General features: G+C 50.9%; 1 protein-coding gene across 1 annotated transcript in view; it reads left to right on the top strand.

The window, feature by feature from the left end:
• Window positions 1–9,302, top strand: part of klhl12 (kelch-like family member 12) — a 90,376-nt gene extending 81,074 nt beyond the window's left edge. The window contains exon 11 of the mRNA XM_038821105.1: window positions 8,352–9,302. Within this exon, the coding sequence (XP_038677033.1) occupies window positions 8,352–8,478 (127 nt within the window). The 3' untranslated portion in view covers window positions 8,479–9,302. The remainder of the gene's footprint in view (window positions 1–8,351) is intronic.
• Window positions 9,303–24,973: the final 15,671 nt, after the last annotated feature.

Genomic DNA, 24,973 nt, shown 5'->3' on the forward strand with positions numbered 1-24,973 from the left:
CCCAAATGCCGGAACACCCCCCCCCCCCCAAATGCCGGAACACCCCCCCCCCTCCCCAAATGCCGGAACAACACCCCCCCCCCCCCAAATGCCGGAACACCCCCCCCCCCAAATGCCGGAACACCCCCCCCCCCCCAAATGCCGGAACACCCCCCCCCCCCCAAATGCTGGAACACCCCCCCCCCCCCCCAAATGCCGGAACACCCCCCCCCCAAATGCCGGAACCCCCCCCCCCCCCAAATGCCGGAACACCCCCCCCCCCAAATGCCGGAACACCCCCCCCCCCCCAAATGCCGGAACACCCCCCCCCCCCAAATGCCGGAACACCCCCCCCCCCCCCAAATGCCGGAACACCCCCCCCCCCCCCGCCCAAAATGCCGGAACATCCCCCCCCAAATGCCGGAACACCCCCCCCCCCCCCCCCGCCCAAAATGCCGGAACATCCCCCCCAAATGCCGGGTCTGTCTCTCTCCTCCTTATCCTCCAAAAAACGCCGGGTCTCACCACTTCCGCAGCTGGTGAAACTGACGCGTATCGCGTCAGTCAGCTGCTAGCCCCTCCGGGAACGGAGAATAGCGTCCTTAAAGAAGGCCCCGACGCCGGAGTCATTAACACCGATTTTTCTCGCCGGAAACCCGCGTTACGACGGGCAACGGAGAATCCCGCCCGATATATGAATGAAACTGTTGCTTCTCACAAGGATGTGCTGAGGCAACGGTGTAGTAGTACCGTCGCTGGATTAGTAATTCAGAAACCCAGGGTAATGCTCTGGGGACCCGGGTCTGAATCCCACCATGGCAGATGTTCAAATTTGAATTTAGTAAAAATTTGGAATACCATGAAAATATTGCCGATTTTCCAATAATTTGTTCACTAATGTCCTTTTGGGAAGGAAATGTGTCAGCCTTATCTGGCCTGGCCTGCATGTGACTCCAGACCCACAGCGATATGGTTGATTCTTAACTGCCCCTCTGAAAATGCTGAGCAAGAGACATTCAGTTCAAGGGCAATTAGGGATGGGCAACAAATGCTGGCCTGGCGTGAAATAATAAAAAGGCTATTAAAAGCCCCTTGTAAATTGCACATTATCAGCAATGATCAGAATGGACAGACTGTAAATAATAAAACATCAAACAACATAATAGTTCTTCAAATAGAAATACTGGATGCCACCCCGTTTCTCATTTTTCTAATTCCAAATTAAACTGATTTAATACACTAAATGTTTCTGCATTATCTGCTTCCTAGTACTTGCCAACTAACAGCTATATGTTCCAGTTTACACTCAGCTATAACCTACACAAGGCACCATCTTGGTGGGCTTTGGAGTTGAGCACAAGTGAAGAGCTTATTGGACCAAGCCTGCAGTAATGCTGCTGAGCCACCTGCAAAGCCAGGAATGATGAATGTAATGAGATGGAAGTGAGGATAAATGTTGTGGGGCGTCCGTGGGCTATTTGTGGTTCTGTTTTAACGAAGTTTAAGACGCAGGGAAATCTGTGACCGACTCAGCTCTTAAAGATAGTTCTCCAACATTTTAAGATGAAAACATTGTAGCCTGTATTACGATTATAAATTGTGCGAGCATTCCCTAGGCTCAGATTTTCCGGTCTCTGAATTGTCGGAGACCAGACGTACCTCTAGTTGTGCCATGGGACCCCTCAGATGTCCCAATGCAACGACTCCATGGGAATTGCCCAGGAGGTTTGAACTTCGGATGGACAAATCCCCTGTTTCCAGGGTCCCTCCGAAAAAGTCGTTGACTCTCGAGTTAGAGTCAGAGATTTTGGGCAGTTCCAATGTACTTGTCTGAATATCTACCCAGGATAGGTTACACAGAAAAATCCTAGTCTAACACCTGGGTAACTTTACAACTGACCCTCCAATCACACAAACTGTCCAAAATCTCTGACTCTAACTCAAGCGTCAACGACTTTTTCGGAGGGACCCTGGAAACAGGAGAATTGTCCATCGGAAGTTCAAAGTTCTGGACAATTCCTATGAAGTCATTGCATTGGGACATCTGAGGGGTCCCATGGCACAACTAGAGGTACGTCTGGTCTCCGACAATTCAGAGACCGGAAAATCTGAGCCTAGGGAATGCTCGCACAATTCATAATCGTAATACAGGCTACAATGTTTTCATCTTAAAATGTTAAAGAACTATCTTTAAGATCTGAGTCGGTCACACTCCAATCACACACTGAGCTCTCCTCTCCACCCAACCTTATCCAACATCACCAGTCTACCTCACCCATCCGACCCACTTATGCCACTCGTCAGAATCCTCACCCCCTACCTTTTTACCCAATTACCTCACCTACCCTACCCCCTCACCCACCCTACCCACTTACCTCACCCACCCTACCCACTTACCTCACCCACCCTACCCACTTACCTCACCCACCCTACCCACTTACCTCACCCACCCTACCCACTTACCTCACCCACCATCCCCACTTACCTAACCCACCCTACCCAGTTATCTCACCTACTATTCCACCTCGCCCACCCTATCCCCTCACCTCACCCAACCTACCCTTTCACCCAGTTATCTCACCCACCCTACCACCTTCTCCCACTCTACCATTTACTCACCCTACCCCCCTCTCATACTTCCCTTCACTCCGTGGCTCTTCAAAGAAGCTTTGGGGCATTTAAATTCTTTACTTGCCAGAGTACGGCTGCCAGTGCTGTCAAAAGTAGATGTGGTTTCTGCGCAGATGAAACAGTTTGGTAATGGAAACAATGAGAGGCAAATCACATCAACCTATCTGGAGATGTCATTAGTTGGGTGAAAATCTGTCATATGCCTGAAATTGTAGTTTTCGTATACATGATACAGCACAAAATAACAAAGCTTTAAAGCTAATCGCTGCATAACAAATAGTTCAAACATTGCAGAACCTGATTGGATACTCTTCTTTTCCAAAAAATAGATTTTGTGTGAGGAACAATGTCAATGGCTTCAGCCTCCGGGAGCCAGTAACTAACCAACTAGGCAACAGTAACTAGCTGATAGAATTAAAGAATTGTATGACACTGCAGTATTGATGTACAGAATGACTCACTGTCATATGAAACACCTGCAAAGTAAGTATGTCTGTGGTGTTAACAATGAAAACATTCATTGCTTCAGTGATAATGAAGCAAACATAATTTGTTTTTAAATATGTAAGAATTACTCAGAATCTATGTGGTTCTGTTAGATTGTGGTTTCACAGATTGCAGAAGATTGAATGGAAAAAGAGAGTCCAGTCAGGTTCTGCAATGTTTGAACTATTTAGTACTTAACTTTAAAGCTTTGTTATTTTATGCTGTATCATGTATACGGAAACCACAATTTCAGGCATGTGATTGGGTGATTTACATTTTCTCTCTTTTAGAGAGTAAAAACCCAACTAATGACATCTCCCAAAATGGAGCCATTTTGTGATTCTATTGGCTTTCCATCAGATACCTGGGAAAGACCCTGACAACGCGGTCTGGAAAAGCCCCTGACAACGCGGTCTGGGAAGGTTAGGTTGATGTGATTTGCCTCTCATTGTTTCCATTAACAGCTGCTTCGTGGAGTGAAGATATCTACTGGCGTCCATCTAATCAAGTTCAGAACCCCTGGTTCCAACAGTCGTTAGACAATAAAAATACCCACTTGTCTTCCTCTGAATTTTCTGGGCAATCTTCCGGTGGGGGATACTTCCAAACTGACCCAGCGCAGGAGATTTCGGGGACATCAGTGAGGACAACTTGTGCAAAAGCCTTTCCTGCCCCTCCTTTAGTACACGTGCTGTGAAAGCCTCAGAATCGACTATGAAGAACTCTTCTGGCCAGCCTGCTATTCTCCATAAGCTTCAGATCTTCTGAAACTCTGCTGCCTGTATCCTGTCCTGCACTAAATCCCATTCAACCATCCTCTTTGAGCAAGCTTTTGGTCACTCCTTCCAGTATCACCTCCTTTAGCTTGGTCAATGTTTTAATTATACTTCTGTGAAGCTCCTTATTAATGTGCTGTATAAATTGAAGAAGTTGTTTCTACTGATGTTACTTAATGGTCAAAGACATCAGCCTCATAGTTCATCGCTCATTGCTGGCAGTAGTTTTTGGCTTAATCTAACAATTGGTTAAAATCTGGAATGCACTGCCTGAGTGAGTGGTGGAGGCAGAATCACACCGGGAGTGGTTGGGATCTGGAATGCACGGTGAGTGAGTGGTGGAGGCAGATTCACACCGGGAGTGGTTGGGATCTGGAATGCACGGTGAGTGAGTGGTGGAGGCAGATTCACACCGGGAGTGGTTGGGATCTGGAATGCACGGTGAGTGAGTGGTGGAGGCAGATTCACACCGGGAGTGGTTGGGATCTGGAATGCACGGTGAGTGTGTGGTGGAGGCAGATTCACACAGCGAGTGGTTGGGATCTGGAACGCACTGCCTGTGAGTGGTGGAGGCAGATTCACACCGGGAGTGGTTGGGATCTGGAATGCACGGTGAGTGTGTGGTGGAGGCAGATTCACACCGGGAGTGGTTGGGATCTGGAACGCACTGCCTGTGCGTGGTGGAGACAGATTCACACCTGGGGTGGTTGGGATCTGGAATGCACGGTGAGTGTGTGGTGGGGGCAGGGTCAAGTCAAACCTTCAAAAGGGAATTGGATCATTATCTGAAAAGTAAAGTGTTGCAGAGGTAAGTTGAAAAGGCCGGGGAATGACACAAAGTAAATTGCTCTTTGAAAGAGGCAGCAGACATGACAAGGTGAGAGCCCTCTTGCAGTGGAGCCATTTTGTGATTCCATTGGCTTTCCATCAGATATCTGGGAAAGAGCCCTGACAACGCGGTTTGGGAAAGACCCTGACAACGCGTTCTGGGAAAGACCCTGACAACGCGGTTTAGGAAAGACCCTGACAACGCAGTCTGGGAAAGACCCTGACAACGCGGTCTGGGAAAGACCCTGACAACGCGTTCTGGGAAAGACCCTGACAACGCGTTCTGGGAAATACCCTGACAACGCGGTCTGGGAAAGACCCTGACGACGCGTTCTGGGAAAGACCCTGACAACGCGGTCTGGGAAAGACCCTGACAACGCGGTCTGGGAAAGACCCTGACAACGTGTTCTGGGAAAGACCCTGACAACGCGGTCTGGGAAAGACCCTGACAACGCGTTCTGGGAAAGACCCTGACAACGCGGTCTGGGCTACCCGACACTCCCAACCTGCAGTCTTCCAAGTGGCCCGACAGCAGGTTCCTTTGACAGAAAGTCTTGTTGGTTAGAAGTAGATTTCACACGTTCTCTGCTTTGTTATTTTTTTTTAATAAACATCCTACATGTCTCCTCCATTGCCCCCAGACTCTCAGGGCCGCCACCACCACGGGGCTGGTGGAGTACGGGGCTAGTGGAGTACCGTGCCGGCAGGAACGTCAGAGGCGCAGTTACCAACGCCCCCAAACTGGTGCCCTTGCATGAAGCCGCCTCCATACGCTCCCATGCCGACACCTCCCCTATCACCACTTCCTGATCATGGCTATATTCACCGCCCAGTAATAGTTAATAAAATTTGGCAGCGCTGGCCCGCCATCTCCCCAACTCCGCTCAAGCATTACCTTCCTTACTCGCGGGGTCTTGCCCGCCCAAACGATGCCAGTTATCACTTTGTTGACCAGTTTAGAAAAGGACTGCGGAATAAAGATGGGGAGACATTGAAACACGATCAGGAATCTCGGGAGGACCGCCATATTCACAGTCTGCACCCTCCCAGCCAGTGACAACAGAAGCGCGTCCCACCTCCGAAAATAGTCCTTCATTTGGTCCACTAGTCGGGCCAGATTTAATTTATGCAGCCGGTCCCATTCCTGCGCCACTTGAATGCCTAGGTACCTAAAGCTTCCCCCTACTAACCTAAACGGCAGCTCCCCCAATCGCCTCTCCTGTCCCCTCGCCTGGACCGCAAACATCTCACGTTTCCCCATATATAGCTTATACCTCGAAGACCGGCCAAATTCCCCTAGAATCCTCATGATTTCTTCCATCCTCTCTATTGGGTCCAATACATACAGAAGCAGGTCGTCTGCATACAGCGAGACTCTGTACTCAACTGCGGCCCCCCCCCCCCCCTTCCCGACCAGCCCCTTGAGGCTCTCCGAGCAATTGCCAACGGCTCTATAGCTAGTGCAAACGACAGTGGGGAGAGGGGGCATCCCTGTCTCGTCCTCTGGTGCAGTCTAAAAAAGTCCAAGGTTGTCCTATTTGTCCGTACGTTTTTCACAGGAGCCTGATGCAGCCTGACCCAGTCAATAAAGCCCCACCCAAATCTGAACCGTCCCAGCACCTCCCACAGATAATCCTATTCTACCCGATCAAAAGTCTTTTATGCATCCATTGCGATCACTACCTTCGCCTCCTTACCTTCCGGGGGCATCGTGATCACGTTTAACAACCTTCTTACATTGGCCACCAACTGCCTACCCTTAAAAAAACCCCGTCTGGTCCTCTCCAATAACATCCGGAACATAATCCTCAATCCTGGAGGACAAAATTAGGGCCAGTAATTTGGCATCCACATTCAACAGGGATATCGGCCTGTCGGACCCACACAGCTCCGGGTTCTTGTCCCGCTTCAGAATCAGCAAAATTGTGGCCTGTGACATCGTCGGGGGCAGCACCCCTCTTTCCCTTGCCTCATTGAACATCCTCATCAACACCGGCCCCAATATCCCAGGGAACGTTTTATAAAACTCCACTGGGTACCCGTCCGTCCCCAGGGCTTTACGCTCGCTATCTCTCCCAACCCGATCGGGGCCCCAGCCCTTCTACCAGCTCCCCGTCCACCTTCTGGAAATTCAGCCCCTCCAAGAAGTGCCTCATCCCCTCCGGCCCCGTTGGGGTTCCGACCTATACAGCCTAAAATAGAAATCCCTAAACGCCTTATTCACCCCTGCTGAATCTCCAACCAGATTCCCATCTCCGTCATTTACTTTCCCTATCTCCTTGGCTGCCTCCCTCTTTCTAAGCTGCTGTGCAAGCATTCTGCTGGTCTTCTCTAGGTGCTCATAGATCGCCCCCCTCACCTTTCTCAGCTGATCCACCGCCCTCCCTGCGGTTAACAAGCCGAACTCCGCCTGTAGCCTCCGCCTTTCCCTTAAAAGACCTGCCTCTGGGGTCCCCATATACCTCCCATCAATCTGTAGTATCTCCTTTACCAGTAAGTCCGTCTCTGCCCTATCCACCTTCTCCCTATGGACCCGTATCGAGATCAGCTCCCCTCCGACCACTGCTTTCAGTGTCTTCCCAGACCACCGCTGCTGAAATTTCCCGTGTCGTTGACCTGCAGGTAGTTATGAATACATTTCCTCAGCCGCTCGCTCACCCCTTCGTCAGCCAAAAGTCCCACATCTAACCTCCAGTGCGGGCGCTAGTTACTGTCTTTACTAACATGCAGGTCAACCCAGTTCGGAGCATGGTCTGAAATTGTGATCGCCGAGTACCCCATATCCACCACCCCTGCTCAAATTAAAGAAATCAATCTGGGAGTACACTTTATGCACGTGTGAGTAGAAGAACTCCTTCACCCTCGACTGGCCAAATCTCCCATCGATCCACCCCACACCCCTGCCATCTGCTCCATGAATCCTTTTAGTTCCTTTGCCGTTGCTGGCACCCTGCCCGTTTTCGAGCTTGACCGGTCCAAGACAGGGTCAATAACTGTTGAAGTCCCCTCCCATGACCAACCTGTGCAAATCCAGGTCCGGTATGTTCCCCAGCATCCTCTTGAGAAACTCTACATCATCCCAATTTGGCGCATACACATTTACTAATACCACCTGCACCCCCTCCAGTTTTCCACTGACCATAATGTACCAACCTCCCACATCCAAAACTATTCTACCCGCCTCAAACACCACCTGCTTATTGATCAGGATTGCGACCCCTCTGGTCTTTGAATCCCGAGTGAAAGACCTAACTGACCCAGCCTTTCCTCAATCTAATCTGGTCAGTTACTCTAAAGTGCGTCTCCTGCAACATTACCACATCCGCCTTCAGTCCCCTAAGATGCCATCTTGACCAGCCCATTTAACCCTCAAAAATTCCAGGTGATCAGCCTAGTTGGGCGGGGTTTATTGCCCCCCCCTTCACCGATCAGCCATCCCCTTTATTGGGCCCGCCTCCAGCCCATGCTCCGCACCTCCACCGGCCTGCCCCTAGGCAGCCTCTGCCCCCAACCTCCTCTCTGTCCCTTAGCCCAAGTCCCTCCCTCGTCAGCAGAACATTTACCCTCCCCCCTCCTCCCTCCCAGTAACAACACTCTGTAATCCAACCCTTTCACTAAACCAAATATATGTCTCTGCTTTATTTTTGACAGGTATGATGGGAATTCGTTGCTTAGCAGCGTAGAGTGCTATGACCCCATCATAGACAGCTGGGATGTGGTAACTTCAATGGGAACTCAGCGCTGTGATGCTGGTGTGTGTGTACTGCGCGAGAAGTGAAGACGTTACTATGAGTGAGAGGAGCAGCTGATAACGGAGCCAAGGATGAAACCCAGGCATATCAGCATGGCTTCACCTTTGTCTCCAGCTGGAATGTGTGCGTCTCCTTTTCTTGAAGTGCAATATTTTGAGCTCAATGTAATTCTTTTAGTAAACAAGCAACAATTTGCACAAACAGTTGAAGCTGTGCATCTGAGAACCTGGATTAAATGAAAAAGACATTTCAAAAACATTTTTGAGTTTGAATTCTAAATCAGTCCCCACGAAAGGGAGATGCAGAGAGCAGCGTGGACAGGAATGATCTCTGTTTTTGTAAATGTGAAGTGTAGATGTACCACATGTCAGCCTGGCTCTGCCACCCTCAACCGTTCAAAGAATCTTAACATTGTGTTTTGATGGGGATTATCCTTCAGCGTATTGGAGACAGAACACTGAAGACCCAGTCAATGCAGCACCTCAAATTGCCCTCGATATAGAGCAATTAATAACAACCTAACATTGTGAAAATCAAAATGCTTTCTGCAAACACCAGCCAAGACTTACATTCAAATCTTTAACTGATTCCAGCGACAGCACTGATGTGGAAGTATTGTTTTTACTGTGTTACTGATTCAGCTCTGGGGAGCACTGTCCAGTGAGCATGTTTCTAGCACTGAGTGACAATGTTTTATTTATAAGGTAACTTTCCAGTTATGTGTACAGATAAAGTGAACTATTACACCTTACTAATAAAATAGCCTTTCTGCCACAAGTTGTTTTAACAGCGATCTGTGCCTGATAGAAAGAATATTGGAGGCATTGAATATTAAAACAACTAAATATTTTGTTCAGGTGATTTTTAAAAGTTCTTTGACACGTTAGGGCTGGATAGCCAATGCCAGCACTTTCCTAATTTGTCAGTTATCTTCTTTCATACTGTGAAGCACTTGTTCACTGTCCCTCCATGTTGTTATTTGCCTCAATTCCCGCTAGTCATTGCTAACAGTGAGGGAGGAGTGTACATATCCCCCAAGTATACTGCACTTTTAATTTATCAGCATTTCTCAACTTTAAAGCTTAGGCCTCCACAAAAAATATTCCTGTTGGCAGAGAGAGCAGGAGGGAGGTGTAGAAAGAACCATTGAACTCTAATCTTTGCAACAATATCCATTGCCTACAAGGTGCAATGTAAAGACATCTGTCCTTGGATTAAGGGAAGGAATTTTACATAGAAACACAGAAAGCTCACCAGCCCAATTGGTCCATTGCTGGTCTTCGTGCTACACACGACTATCCTTATCTAAATGTACCAGTGTAGCCGTCTATTCATTTCACCATCATGTGCTTATCTAGCTCCTCAACTGATGTTTACCTCAGTTACTTCCTGTGGTAGCAAGTGCCACAATTTTAAATAAGGAAAAAAAAATTCCTACTTTAATGGGGAAAATAAACTAGTTTTCTGGTATTGAAGTGATTTTGACACCACATCCACAAGTAACAATCCAGCAACATTTTATTACTGCCATCAATGTTCAGCCTGCACATTCAATCCTTTAAAATGACAAGGTGCATGTAGAGTGTTTAATCTTTTGTGGTACATTCATGATTATTCCTTATAATTTTCAGCATGATTATATTCACTTTTGAGATGCAGCAAGTCCATTAACACTGCATAGTTTCAACTGAGAACCAGCCAAACCCTCCTCATTTATATATTGAATGAAGAAACACTGAGTGGGAGGTAGGGCAAGAGGAGCATTGTCGAACCTTAAAAGGTTGTGCACAGAAAACTGAACTAGCACCAGCCTGCAGATTCCCTAACCAGGCGTACTCGAATAGCAATATGTAGTCTTTGATGTGAAGAGCCTAAGATTTACTCTTTCTTGAAGTCGGTTTAGAGGTTGGTTTGGTAGCTGTAATATTATTAAATTCCCCACACCTCCATTGCAGGAGAGCACTTGCACATTGCAGCCTCTCCTTCGAAGACAGTGATGCTATTAGGTTTCATGTGGCAAGTGAGATGGGTATCTTTGATGAATTGGTTTATGAAAACTGAAGTTTGATATCTTAATTCTATTACTACTCTGACTCTTGGTGGATAGCCCTGAACTGTTCAACCGTGATATTCAAATAACCCTTTCTGGCACTGCCTTTAGATAAGCCAAAACCAGACTGGTTGAGAGATTTTCCGACTTTCAGAAGTTGGATGACTAATTCGTGCCATAAACAAAACACCCACATTTAGTTAGTTTTGTTTAAAAAGCCCACCACAAATTCATCAACTAGTTTTATGAATTTGAGAGCAACTGAAACATTTTTTGCCATTGTCAAATCCAAGTAACCCATATTCAAACACTAAACACGCCAAGTCATTCAATCAATGGCTCCATGTGAACAGACGCTTAAAGAGCAGTTCCTCCATTTGTCATTGCTCTCACTCCTCCCAGCCACATTTGTTCGGTCTTTCAATGTAGCGGCAGTTTAGCAGATGCTGTGACTTTCACTCCTCGGCTGACTCACAATTTCCGTATGTTCTGCTCGTGCACGTACAGCAGGTGCATTACTGTTACCCCCCAAGGGAAAGGCAGCACCATCTCTAAATGGGTAAAGTCATCATCATCTCTTATCGGACTAACTATCTCCTCACCACAGGCTTCTCCGAGGAAGAGGGTGTTGTGAAATTGCTTGGTTAGGCATCTAACTCTCGAGGGAGACTGTACTGAAAATGGAGGGTGGCAGTTGGAATGTAGAGAATGTTCTTCAGCTTGATTGTCAAATTGTATATGAAATGTATTTTAATTATATTTTCATGAGTCTCGGACTTTCCGTCACTCATTGCGATGCATTGGCACAGCTCACAAGTTTTTCCTATAAAGAAATAACAAAAAACTAATCAGAGACACAAGGCGCAAAAGATACCAGCCAAATTTTCAAGTTTAAACTTGGATGGTTCCCTATCTGTCTCAACACAATTCGGCTCCTTTCCCCTCCAATTATGGAACCAAAATGAAATGTTTGGTTCTGTATTCTCAGTCAGCTATGTAGTTGCCGGTTGAGGCCTGGTCTGTTGAGGATAGGAAACTATTGCCAACTACCTTGTCTAAGCTCGGGTGTGAAGAGGGCAGAACAATTTGCCAGAATCCAGAATATTTCAGCCCCTCTACAAATCTTACGCGTAACATTTCCAGGTCTCCAGCCTTTCCATCGCCTAACTCCTTCCTCACCCCAAGCTGTGCTTTAACCCTTCAGTGGGTGATTTCAAATATACACCCAACAGCAACCACAATACCAGGCTTTAATTTGCTGGTTTCTGCTCATTTTTGAAGAATCTACATTACTTTAGATATTCAGAAAATCTTAACTGTGGAAATTCACAGTGAATCTACTCCATAGCTGCTGACTGTCTTTAGACGCATCATGCAAGAAACAGGTCATTGAACCATTTTGGGAATTCACAGCTGGGTTGATCCTGCCCACATTCCAGGAGTGTGCACCTCATTTTGCTCTAAACCTGGATCAATGAAGCATCTTTTAGCTCTTTTCAGTACATCTAACATGCCCAGATCGAGTCCATCTTGTTTGTACGACTGTTAAAGGCTTTTAGTCTCTCGGGGAATTAAGGGATATTCGGGAAAAAGTTGAAGCCCAAGGTCAGCCATGAATGGGGCAGCAAACTCAATGGGCTGAATGGTCTACTCCTCCTTGCTACAGGAGGTTTGAACCATTCAGCCAGAGCTGAATCGCAGAGATTTCTGATAAACTTTAAAAGGATCACGGGGTGGCATGGTGGCACAGTGTTTAGCATTGTTGTCTCACAGCGCCAGGGACCCAGGCTCGATTCCGAATTCGGGTGACTGGACTCTATGATTCTCCATGAACAGGCACAAAAGGAGGAAACACTTTATTTGGAAGTATAACAGTCTCTGTCGAAAAGGTGACACCCCAACATTATATTGAGTTGTACACTGCACTTACCCAGCCTCCTTTTTGAACCCAGCTCAGCAGTTTCGTATTGAAGAGGTTTACCATGGCGACCTTGACTTTAGGCAGCAGTTCAGGTACTTCCTTAGTAATCTGCATTCCCAGAACAACAGCAATTCTCAGGAGGTTCATCTCGGAACCCAGTTGTTGCCGATGTGTCTGTAGTTCAGGAATGCTCTCCAGCTGACTGACCATGCCAGAGAATGTTTCAACACCCTTGAGGAAACAATTACAAATTACCTTTAAAGAGTTATCAAAACAAACAGTAGGTGTCTACAAAGCTAAATCAATCCCAGGTGTGAAGCCGAGAGTAATTTCTCGATGATCTTTAACAATTCCATTCTTGAAAGGTAGACTTGCCTTCACCTAAATTAAGCTCCAGTTTTTTTTCGGTGCTTATTTCCACACATGTTTGACACATATTTTGCCTGATTTTTTTTCACCCCAATTGTGCAGACTATTTCTCTTTCTTGCTTTCACATCAAAATGAATGGATGTGTTTGAGAGAGACTGAGAGACAGAGACATGATCATCCTTGGGATGGGGCCTGAGCAGCATGCGTTCAAATAATCATTGGCCCATAGAAGACGGCGTTACTTGGGTTTTACCTACATGGCCTGAACTGAATGTCATTTACTTTAAATATTCTTGCAATGCGGATGGCACAGTGGTTAGCACTGCTGCCTCACAGTACCGAGCATCCGGGTTCAGCCCGGCCCCGGGTCACTGACCATGAGGAGTTTGCACATTCTCCCCAGTGTCTGTGTGGGTCTCACCTCCACAACCCAAAGATGTGCAAAGTAGGTGGATTGGCCATGCTAAATTGCCCCTTAAATGGAAAAAAAAGAATTTGGTACTCTAAATTTATATTTAAAAAAATATTCTTGCAATGTAAAATGCAACGTGTTTTTTTTTTAAACAACTTTATGGCAAACAGTCCAATTTGATCGCCATGGTAATTTGAAATGTTAAGTAAACAAAATCCGTAATCTCAAGCAACTCATACGATAATGATAATGGTTCCTGGCAGTTGCCAGCAGACTGTTCATTTATACCAGTTTCTTTGTCTTTCTGAGAAATTCCAGCCCCTTTAGCTTTGTTGACTAATAAAAAAACCATGCCATAGTTCTAAGGGTGCATCAAATTTGGAACAGATGGATACCATCTTCTACCCTATTCCCCAACCCAGCCTTGTCCCAAATATACCGACTAAAGAACTGGCTCAGGCGACACCACGGCAGAGTTAATCCAAGTAATATATGGAGCCAGACAGCTTGGATATGGCTGGCTTTTAACGAGAGAATTTCCGGAGAGTGACAGCCATGTTATTGTTTCATGATTCAAGTAGTAAAAGGAACTACTCAATCTTACAGTAAACAGTATTCAGATTATCCAGGAATTTGAGTGAAACGGACCAGTTTATGGATCAGCTTTGATACAGACCCATCCAGACTCAAAACGTTAGGTCCCTTCTCTATCCATAGATGCTGTCAGACCTGCTGAGATTGTCCAGCATTTTCTGTTTTTGTTTAGAACCGGATTATCGGTTTGTAGTCTCTCATTTGGGATGTTTTTCACCTCACTAATTATAAAGACAAGAGGATGCACATGATAGGATGTGTGTGGCACAAGTTCTCATAATCCCTGCTCCATGCTAGACTTTGACAGATATTGAGCAACAAAAGTGCACTCTGGATCTTAAGAGGACCAAGGAGTTTCCGTACAGGAGTGACTGGTGACACCAAGTGTGGGAGAATATCAGTTTAAAAAGACTGAAATATTCAGGATAATATTCCAGTCTATTGTATGTCATTACAGCACAGCATGCCACTTCTTCCTCATCGCCACTATGTAACATTTCATCTCCGGACATGATTAAATCCTGCTCCACCTAGCCGTTTGCGAAGCCAGATCCGTAATGTGACTTCTGAAGACGGTGAAATGCCAGTTTCTGATCACAAACTGATCAAGAGCAATGGAGACAAAACTCTAATAAATAACACCATACAAGTGGCATTTGCTGCCTGCTGTAATAATTTGTCTGCAACTATGTTATTACCCATGCATTTACAGAGCTTGTGAACTGTGGTTTAGGTTGGAGGGTGGAGAGAATCAATATCATCGTCGACTGGGAAGTGGAGGAGAATGAACAGCAGCTGGAAGTGGGTTGAGCAGGAACACGAGTAGCAGTCAGTGCATGGCTCAGGAAAGGAGAGTATCATGAGATGGGAAAAGATGAACAACAGTGCTAATGTGAACAGAGAGGTGGAGATAGAGATGGGCCACATTGCTGCCTGCTCTGCTGATATAGTTCATATTAATCTCGGAGGATGGGGAGTTAGATGGAGTGCAGTGAGTGTGTGAGGGTGGGGAGTTGGATGGGGTAGAGTGTGCATGTGAGAGGGTGGGGCACAGTATATGTGTCAGGGCGGGAGTTGGATGGGGCACAGTGCGTGTGAGAGTGGGGAGTCGGATGGGGTACAATGTATATGTGTGAGGGTGGGAGTTGGATGGGGTACAGTGTATGTGGGAGTTGGATGGGATAGTGTGTGTGAGGGTAGAGAGTTGGATGGGGTGGTGTGTTTGGGGGATAGGGTACAGTGTGTGTGTGAGGGTGGGGGTTGGATTGGGTTGTGTGCGCGAGGGTGGGGAGGTGTGTGTGAGGGTGGGGAGTTGGATGAAGCGGTGTGTGAGGGTGAGGAGGTGGATGAAGTGTGTGTGTGAAGATGGGGAGTTGGATAGGGTACAGTGTGTGTGTGAGAGTGGGGAGTTGGATGCGGTAGTGTCTGAGCGTGCATTAGGGTGGGAGTTGGACGAGGTACAATGTGTGTGAGGATGGAGAGTTGGATGGGTTACAATGTGCGTGTGAGGATGGAGAGTTGGATGGGGTACAGTGTGTGTGAGGGGGAGTTGGATGGGGTACAGTGTGTGTGAGGGTGGGAGTTGGATGGGGTACAGTGTGCGAGTGAGGGTGGGAGTTGGATGGGGTACATTGTTTGTGTGTGAGAGGGTGGGAGTTGGACGGGGTACAGTGTGCGAGTGAGGGTGGGAGTTGGATGGGGTACATTGTTTGTGTGTGAGAGGGTGGGAGTTGGACGGGGTACAGTGCGAGTGAGGGTGGGAGTTGGATGGGGTACAGTGTGTGTGAGTGAGTGAGGGTGGGAATTGGACGGGGTACAGTGTGTGTGTGTGTGTGTGTGAGGGTGTGAGTTGGACGGGGTACAGTGTGTGTGAGGGTGGGAGTTGGATGGGGTACATTGTGTGTGAGTGAGTGTGGGAGTTGGACGGGGTACAGTGTCCGAGTGAGGGTGGGAGTTGGATGGGGTACATTGTGTGTGTGTGAGGGTGGGTGGGAGTTGGATGGGGTACAATGTGTGTGTGAGGGTGGGTGTTGGACGGGGTACAGTGTGAGAGTGAGGGTGGGAGTTTGACGTGGTACAGTGTGCGAGTGAGGGTGGGAGTTGGATGGGGTACAGTGTGTGAGAGGGTGGGAATTGGATGGGGTACAGTGCGTGTGAGGGTGGGAGTTGGATGGGATACAGTGTGTGTGAGGGTGGGAGTTGGATAGGTACAGTGTGTGTGGGTGTGAGTTGGATTGGGTACAGTGTGAGTAAGGGTGGGAGTTGGATGGGGTACAGTGTGTGTGTGAGGGTGGGAGTTGGATGGAGTACAGTGAGAGTTAGGGTGGGAGTTGGACGGGGTACAGAGTGTGTGAGAGGGTGGGAGTTGGATAGGGTACAGTGTGTGTGTAAGTGAGGGTGGGAGTTGGACGGCGGACAGTGTGTGTGTGTGAGGGTGGGAGTTGGACGGAGTACAGTGTGTGTGAGGGTGGGAATTGGACGGGGTACAGTGTGTGAGGGTGGGAGTTGGACGGGGTACAGTGTGAGTGAGGGTGGTAGTTGGACGGGGTACAGTGTGTGTGTGAGGGTGGGAGTTGGACGGAGTACAGTGTGTGTGTGTGAGCGGGTGGGAGTTGGACGGAGTACAGTGTGTGTGTGTGAGCGGGTGGGAGTTGCACGGGGTACAGTGTGTGTGAGGGTGTGAGTTGGACGGGGTACAGTGTGTGTGAGGGAGGGTGGGAATTGGACGGGGGACAGTGTGTGCGCGTGAGGGTGGGAGTTGGACGGGGTACAGTGTGTGCGCGAGGGTGGGAGTTGGATGGGGTACAGTGTGTGTGTGTTTGGGGGAGTGGGATGGGGTACAGTGTGTGTGAGGGTGGGAGTTGGGGTACAGTGTGTGTGAGGGTGGGAGTTCGATGGGGTACAGTGTGTGAGTGAGGGTGGGAGTTGGACGGGGTACAATGTGTGTGTGAGGATGGAGAATTGGATGGGGTACAGTGTGTGAGGGGGAGTTGGATGGGGTACAGTGTGTGTGAGGGTGGGAGTTGGACAGGGTACAGTGTGTGTGAGGGTGGGGGTTGGATGGGGTACAGTGTGTGAGAGGGTGGGAGTTGGATGGTGTACAGTGTGTGTGAGTGATGGTGGGAGTTGGATGGGGTACAGTGTAAGTGAGGGTGGGAGTTGGATGGGGTACAGTGTGTGTGTGTGTGTGTGAGGGTGGGAGTTGGACGGGGTACAGTGTGTGAGAGGGTGGGAGTTGGACGGGGTACAGTGTGTGTGAGGGTGGGAGTTGGACGGGGTACAGTGTGCGTGAGTGAGGGTGGGAGTTGGATGGGGTACAGTGTGTGTGAGGGTGGTAGTTGGACGGGGTACAGTGTGTGAGTGAGGATGGGTGGGAATTGGACGGGGTACAGTGTGTGTGGGTGTGTGTGAGGGTGGGAGTTGGACGGGGTACAGTGTGTGAGGGTGGGAGTTGTATGGGGTACAGTGTGTGTGAGGGTGGGAGTTGGATGGGATACAGTGTGTGTGTGAGGGTGGGAGTTGGATGGGGTACAGTGTGTGTGAGGGTGGGAGTTGGATGGGATACAGTGTGTGTGTGAGGGTGGGTGGGAGTTGGATGGGGTACAGTGTGTGTGTGTGAGGGTGGGAGTTGGACGGGGTACAGTGTGTGTGAGGGTGGGGGTTGGATGGGGTACAGTGTGTGTGTGTGAGGGTGGGAGTTGGACGGGGTACAGTGTGTGAGAGGGTGGGGGTTGGATGGGGTACAGTGTGAGTGAGGGTGGGAGTTGGATGGGGTACAGTGTGAGTGAGGGTGGGAGTTGGACAGGGTACAGTGTGTGTGTGTGAGGGTGGGAGTTGGACGGGGTACAATGTGTGTGTGTGAGTGAGGGTGGGAGTTGGACGGGGTACAATGTGTGTGCGAGTGAGGGTGGGAATTGGACGGGGTACAGTGTGTGTGTGTGAGGGTGTGAGCTGGACGGGGTACAGTGTGCGAGTGAGGGTGGGAGTTGGATGGGGTACATTGTGTGTGAGTGAGTGTGGGAGTTGGACGGGGTACAGTGTCCGAGTGATGGTGGGAGTTGGATGGGGTACAGTGTAAGTGAGGGTGGGAGTTGGATGGGGTACAGTGTGTGTGTGTGTGAGGGTGGGAGTTGGACGGGGTACAGTGTGTGAGAGGGTGGGAGTTGGACGGGGTACAGTTTGTGAGAGGGTGGGAGTTGGACGGGGTACAGTGTGTGTGAGGGTGGGAGTTGGACGGGGTACAGTGTGTGTGTGAGTGAGGGTGGGAGTTGGATGGGGTACAGTGTGTGTGAGGGTGGTAGTTGGACGGGGTACAGTGTGTGTGAGGGTGGTAGTTGGACGGGGTACAGTGTGTGAGTGACGGTGGGTGGGAATTGGACGGGGTACAGTGTGTGTGAGGGTGGGAGTTGGACGGGGTACAGTGTGTGAGGGTGGGAGTGGTATGGGGTACAGTGTGTGTGAGGGTGGGAGTTGGATGGGATACAGTGTGTGTGTGAGGGTGGGAGTTGGATGGGGTACAGTGTGTGTGAGGGTGGGAGTTGGATGGGATACAGTGTGTGTGTGAGGGTGGGAGTTGGACGGGGTACAGTGTGTGTGAGGGTGGGGGTTGGATGGGGTACAGTGTGTGAGTGAGGGTGGGTGGGAGTTGGACGGGGTACAGTGTGTGTGTGTGTGTGAGGGTGGGAGTTGGACGGGGTACAGTGTGTGAGAGGGTGGGAGTTGGACGGGGTACAGTGTGTGTGAGGGTGGGAGTTGGACGGGGTACAGTGTGTGTGTGAGTGAGGGTGGGAGTTGGATGGGGTACAGTGTGTGTGAGGGTGGGAGTTGGACGGGGTACAGTGTGTGAGTGAGGGTGGGTGGGAATTGGACGGGGTACAGTGTGAGAGTGAGGGTGGGTGGGAATTGGACGGGGTACAGTGTGTGTGTGTGTGAGGGTGGGAGTTGGACGGGGTACAGTGTGTGAGGGTGGGAGTTGTATGGGGTACAGTGTGTGTGAGGGTGGGAGTTGGATGGGATACAGTGTGTGTGTGAGGGTGGGAGTTGGATGGGGTACAGTGTGTGTGAGGGTGGGAGTTGGATGGGATACAGTGTGTGTGAGGGTGGGTGGGAGTTGGATGGGGTACAGTGTGTGTGAGGGTGGGGGTTGGATGGGGTACAGTGTGAGTGAGAGTGGGAGTTGGATGGGGTACAGTGTGAGTGAGGGTGGGAGTTGGACGGGGTACAGTGTGTGTGTGTGAGGGTGGGAGTTGGACGGGGTACAATGTGTGTGTGTGAGTGAGGGTGGGAGTTGGACGGGGTACAATGTGTGTGCGAGTGAGGGTGGGAATTGGACGGGGTACTGTGTGTTTGAGGGTGGGAATTGGATGGGGTACAGTGTGTGTGAGGGTGGGAGTTGGATGGGGTACAGTGTGTGTGAGGGTGTGAGTTGGATGGGGTACAGTGTGTGTGTGTGTGTGAGGGTGGGAGTTGGATTTGGTACAATGTGTGTGTGTGAGGGTGGGAGTTGGACGGGGTACAATGTGTGTGTGAGTGAGGGTGGGAATTGGACGGGGTACAGTGTGTGTGTGTGAGGGTGTGAGTTGGACGGGGTACAGTGTGCGAGTGAGGGTGGGAGTTGGATGGGGTACATTGTGTGTGAGTGAGTGTGGGAGTTGGACGGGGTACAGTGTCCGCGTGAGGGTGGGAATTGGATGGGGTACAGTGCGTGTGAGGGTGGGAGTTGGATGGGATACAGTGTGTGTGAGGGTGGGAGTTGGATAGGTACAGTGTGTGTGAGGGTGTGAGTTGGATTGGGTACAGTGTGAGTTAGGGTGGGAGTTGGATGGGGTACAGTGTGTGTGAGGGTGGGAGTTGTATGGGGTACAGTGTGTGTGAGGGTGGGAGTTGGATGGGATACAGTGTGTGTGTGAGGGTGGGAGTTGGATGGGGTACAGTGTGTGTGAGGGTGGGAGTTGGATGGGATACAGTGTGTGTGTGAGGGTGGGTGGGAGTTGGATGGGGTACAGTGTGTGTGTGTGAGGGTGGGGGTTGGACGGGGTACAGTGTGTGTGAGGGTGGGGGTTGGATGGGGTACAGTGTGAGAGCGAGGGTGGGTGGGAATTGGACGGGGTACAGTGTGTGTGTGTGTGTGTGAGGGTGGGAGTTGGACGGGGTACAGTGTGTGAGAGGGTGGGAGTTGGACGGGGTACAGTGTGTGTGAGGGTGGGAGTTGGACGGGGTACAGTGTGTGTGTGAGTGAGGGTGGGAGTTGGATGGGGTACAGTGTGTGTGAGGGTGGGAGTTGGACGGGGTACAGTGTGTGAGTGAGGGTGGGTGGGAATTGGACGGGGTACAGTGTGTGTGTGTGTGAGGGTGGGAGTTGGACGGGGTACAGTGTGTGAGGGTGGGAGTTGTATGGGGTACAGTGTGTGTGAGGGTGGGAGTTGGATGGGATACAGTGTGTGTGTGAGGGTGGGAGTTGGATGGGGTACAGTGTGTGTGAGGGTGGGAGTTGGATGGGATACAGTGTGTGTGTGAGGGTGGGTGGGAGTTGGATGGGGTACAGTGTGTGTGAGGGTGGGGGTTGGATGGGGTACAGTGTGAGTGAGAGTGGGAGTTGGACGGGGTACAGTGTGTGTGTGTGAGGGTGGGAGTTGGACGGGGTACAGTGTGTGTGTGTGAGGGTGGGAGTTGGACGGGGTACAATGTGTGTGTGTGAGTGAGGGTGGGAGTTGGACGGGGTACAATGTGTGTGCGAGTGAGGGTGGGGATTGGACGGGTACAGTGTGTTTGAGGGTGGGAGTTGGATGGGGTACAGTGTGTGTGAGGGTGTGAGTTGGATGGGGTACAGTGTGTGTGTGTGTGTGAGGGTGGGAGTTGGATTTGGTAAAATGTGTGTATGTGAGGGTGGGAGTTGGACGGGGTACAGTGTGTGTGTGTGAGGGTGTGAGTTGGACGGGGTACAGTGTGCGAGTGAGGGTGGGAGTTGGATGGGGTACATTGTGTGTGAGTGAGTGTGGGAGTTGGACGGGGTACAGTGTCCGCGTGAGGGTGGGAATTGGATGGGGTACAGTGCGTGTGAGGGTGGGAGTTGGATGGGATACAGTGTGTGTGAGGGTGGGAGTTGGATAGGTACAGTGTGTGTGTGTGAGGGTGTGAGTTGGATTGGGTACAGTGTGAGTTAGGGTGGGAGTTGGATGGGGTACAGTGTGTGTGAGGGTGGGAGTTGTATGGGGTACAGTGTGTGTGAGGGTGGGAGTTGGATGGGGTACAGTGTGTGAGTGAGGGTGGGTGGGAGTTGGACGGGGTACAGTGTGTGAGGGTGGGAGTTGTATGGGGTACAGTGTGTGTGAGGGTGGGAGTTGGATGGGATACAGTGTGTGTGTGAGGGTGGGAGTTGGATGGGGTACAGTGTGTGTGAGGGTGGGAGTTGGATGGGATACAGTGTGTGTGTGAGGGTGGGTGGGAGTTGGACGGGGTACAGTGTGTGAGAGGGTGGGAGTTGGACGGGGTACAGTGTGTGTGAGGGTGGGAGTTGGACGGGGTACAGTGTGTGTGTGAGTGAGGGTGGGAGTTGGATGGGGTACAGTATGTGTGAGGGTGGGAGTTGGATGGGATACAGTGTGTGTGTGAGGGTGGGTGGAAGTTGGATGGGGTACAGTGTGTGTGTGTGAGGGTGGGAGTTGGACGGGGTACAGTGTGTGAGGGTGGGAGTTGTATGGGGTACAGTGTGTGTGAGGGTGGGAGTTGGATGGGATACAGTGTGTGTGTGAGGGTGGGAGTTGGATGGGATACAGTGTGTGTGTGAGGGTGGGTGGGAGTTGGATGGGGTACAGTGTGTGTGTGTGAGGGTGGGAGTTGGAAGGGGTACAGTGTGTGTGAGGGTGGGGGTTGGATGGGGTACAGTGTGAGTGAGGGTGGGAGTTGGATGGGGTACAGTGTGAGTGAGGGTGGGAGTTGGACGGGGTACAGTGTGTGTGTGTGAGGGTGGGAGTTGGACGGGGTACAATGTGTGTGTGTGAGTGAGGGTGGGAGTTGGACGGGGTACAATGTGTGTGCAAGTGAGGGTGGGAATTGGACGGGAAAAGTGTGTTTGAGGGTGGGAGTTGGATGGGGTACAGTGTGTGTGAGGGTGTGAGTTGGATGGGGTACAGTGTGTGTGTGTGTGTGTGAGGGTGGGAGTTGGATTTGGTACAATGTGTGTGTGTGAGGGTGGGAGTTGGACGGGGTACAATGTGTGTGTGTGAGTGAGGGTGGGAATTGGACGGGGTACAGTGTGTGTGTGTGAGTGTGGGAGTTGGATGGGGTACAGTATGTGTGAGGGTGGGAGTTGGACGGGGTACAGTGTGTGAGTGAGGGTGGGTGGGAATTGGACGGGGTACACTGTGTGTGTGTGTGAGGGTGGGAGTTGGACGGGGTACAGTGTGTGAGGGTGGGAGTTGTATGGGGTACAGTGTGTGTGAGGGTGGGAGTTGGATGGGATACAGTGTGTGTGAGGGTGGGAGTTGGATAGGTACATTGTGTGTGTGAGTGAAGGTGGGAGTTGGACGGAGTACAGTGTGTGTGTGTGTGAGCGGGTGGGAGTTGGACGGAGTACAGTGTGTGTGAGGGTGGGAATTGGACGGGGTACAGTGTGTGTGTGTGAGCGGGTGGGAGTTGGACGGGGTACAGTGTGTGTGAGGGTGGGAATTGGACGGGGTACAGTGTGTGTGTGAGTGAGGGTGGGAATTGGTCGGGGTACAGTGTGTGTGTGTGTGTGTGTGTGTGTGTGTGTGTTAGGGTGTGAGTTGGACGGGGTACAGTGTGTGGGAGGGAGGGTGGGAATTGGACGGGGTACAGTGTGTGCGCGTGAGGGTGGGAGTTGGATGGGGTACAGAGTGTGTGCGAGGGTGGGAGTTGGATGGGGTACAGTGTGTGCGAGGGTGGGAGTTGGATGGGGTACAGTGTGTGTGAGGGTGGGAGTTGGGGTACAGTGTGTGAGTGAGGGTGGGAGTTGGACGAGGTACAGTGTGTGAGTGAGGGTGGGAGTTGGACGGGGTACAGTGTGTGTGTGTGAGGGTGGGAGTTGGATGGGGTACAGTGTGTGTGTGAGGGTGGGTGGGAGTTGGGTGGGGTACAGTGTGTGTGAGTGAGCGTGGGAGGTGGACGGGGTACAGTGTCTGTGAGGGTGGGAGTTGGATGGGGTACAGTGTGCGAGTGAGGGTGGGAGTTGGATGGGGTACAGTGTGTGTGAGGGTGGGAGTTGGACGGAGTACAGAGTGTGTGTGAGGGTGGGAGTTGGATAGGGTACAGTGTGTGTGTGAGTGAGGGTGGGAGTTGGACGGAGTACAGTGTGTGTGTGTGTGTGTGTGTGTGTGTGAGCGGGTGGGAGTTGGACGGAGTACAGTGTGTGTGAGGGTGGGAATTGGACGGGGTACAGTGTGTGTGTGTGAACGGGTGGGAGTTGGACAGGGTACAGTGTGTGTGAGGGTGGGAATTGGACGGGGTACAGTGTGTGTGTGAGTGAGTGTGGGAGTTGGACGGGGTACAGTGTCCGCGTGAGGGTGGGAATTGGATGGGGTACAGTGCGTGTGAGGGTGGGAGTTGGATGGGATACAGTGTGTGTGAGGGTGGGAGTTGGATAGGTACAGTGTGTGTGAGGGTGTGAGTTGGATTGGGTACAGTGTGAGTTAGGGTGGGAGTTGGATGGGGTACAGTGTGTGTGAGGGTGGGAGTTGTATGGGGTAGTGTGTGAGGGTGGGAGTTGGATGGGGTACAGTGTGTGTGAGGGTGGGAGTTGGATGGGATACAGTGTGTGTGTGAGGGTGGGAGTTGGATGGGGTACAGTGTGTGTGAGGGTGGGAGTTGGATGGGATACAGTGTGTGTGTGAGGGTGGGTGGGAGTTGGATGGGGTACAGTGTGTGTGTGTGAGGGTGGGAGTTGGACGGGGTACAGTGTGTGTGAGGGTGGGGGTTGGATGGGGTACAGTGTGTGTGTGTGTGTGAGCGGGTGGGAGTTGGACGGAGTACAGTGTGTGTGAGGGTGGGAATTGGACGGGGTACAGTGTGTGTGTGTGAGCGGGTGGGAGTTGGACGGGGTACAGTGTGTGTGTGAGTGAGGGTGGGAATTGGTCGGGGTACAGTGTGTGTGTGTGTGTGTGTGTGTGTGTTAGGGTGTGAGTTGGACGGGGTACAGTGTGTGGGAGGGAGGGTGGGAATTGAACGGGGTACAGTGTGTGTGCGTGAGGGTGGGAGTTGGATGGGGTACAGAGTGTGTGCGAGGGTGGGAGTTGGATGGGGTACAGTGTGTGCGAGGGTGGGAGTTGGATGGGGTACAGTGTGTGTGAGGGTGGGAGTTGGGGTACAGTGTGTGAGTGAGGGTGGGAGTTGGACGAGGTACAGTGTGTGAGTGAGGGTGGGAGTTGGATGGGGTACAATGTGTGTGTGAGGATGGAGAATTGGATGGGGTACAGTGTGTGTGAGGGTGGGAGTTAGACAGGGTACAGTGTGTGTGAGGGTGGGTGGGAGTTGGATGGGGTACAGTGTGCGAGTGAGGGTGGGAGTTGGATGGGGTACAGTGTGCGAGTGAGGGTGGGAGTTTGATGGGGTACAGTGTGTGTGTGTGAGGGTGGGAGTTGGACGGGGTACAGTGTGTGTGTGTGTGTGTGTGTGTGAGGGTGGGTGGGAGTTGGATGGGGTCCAGTGTGTGTGAGGGTGGGAGGTGGATGGGTACAGTGTGCGAGTGAGGGTGGGAGTTGGATGGGGTACAGTGTGTGTGTGTGAGGGTGGGTGGGAGTTGGACGGGGTACAGTGTGTGAGAGGGTGGGAGTTGGATGGGGTACAGTGTGCGAGTGAGGGTGGGAGTTGGATGGGGTACAGTGTGCAAGTGAGGGTGGGAGTTGGATGGGGTACAGTGTGTGTGTGTGTGTGTGTGTGTGTGTGTGTGAGGGTGGGTGGGAGTTGGATGGGGTACAGTGTGCGAGTGAGGGTGGGAGTTGGATGGGTACAGTGTGTGTGTGTGTGTGTGTGAGGGTGGGTGGGAGTTGGATGGGGTACAGTGTGCGAGTGAGGGTGGGAGTTGGATGGGGTACAGTGTGCGAGTGAGGGTGTGAGTTGGATGGGGTATAATGTGTGTGAGGTTGGGAGTTGACGTGGTACAGTGTGTGCGAGTGAGGGTGGAGTTGGATTGGAATAATGTGTGAGTGGTGGGAGTTGTA

Source organism: Scyliorhinus canicula, chromosome 15 (assembly GCF_902713615.1).
Source record: "Scyliorhinus canicula chromosome 15, sScyCan1.1, whole genome shotgun sequence".
NCBI classification, from domain to species: domain Eukaryota; kingdom Metazoa; phylum Chordata; class Chondrichthyes; order Carcharhiniformes; family Scyliorhinidae; genus Scyliorhinus; species Scyliorhinus canicula.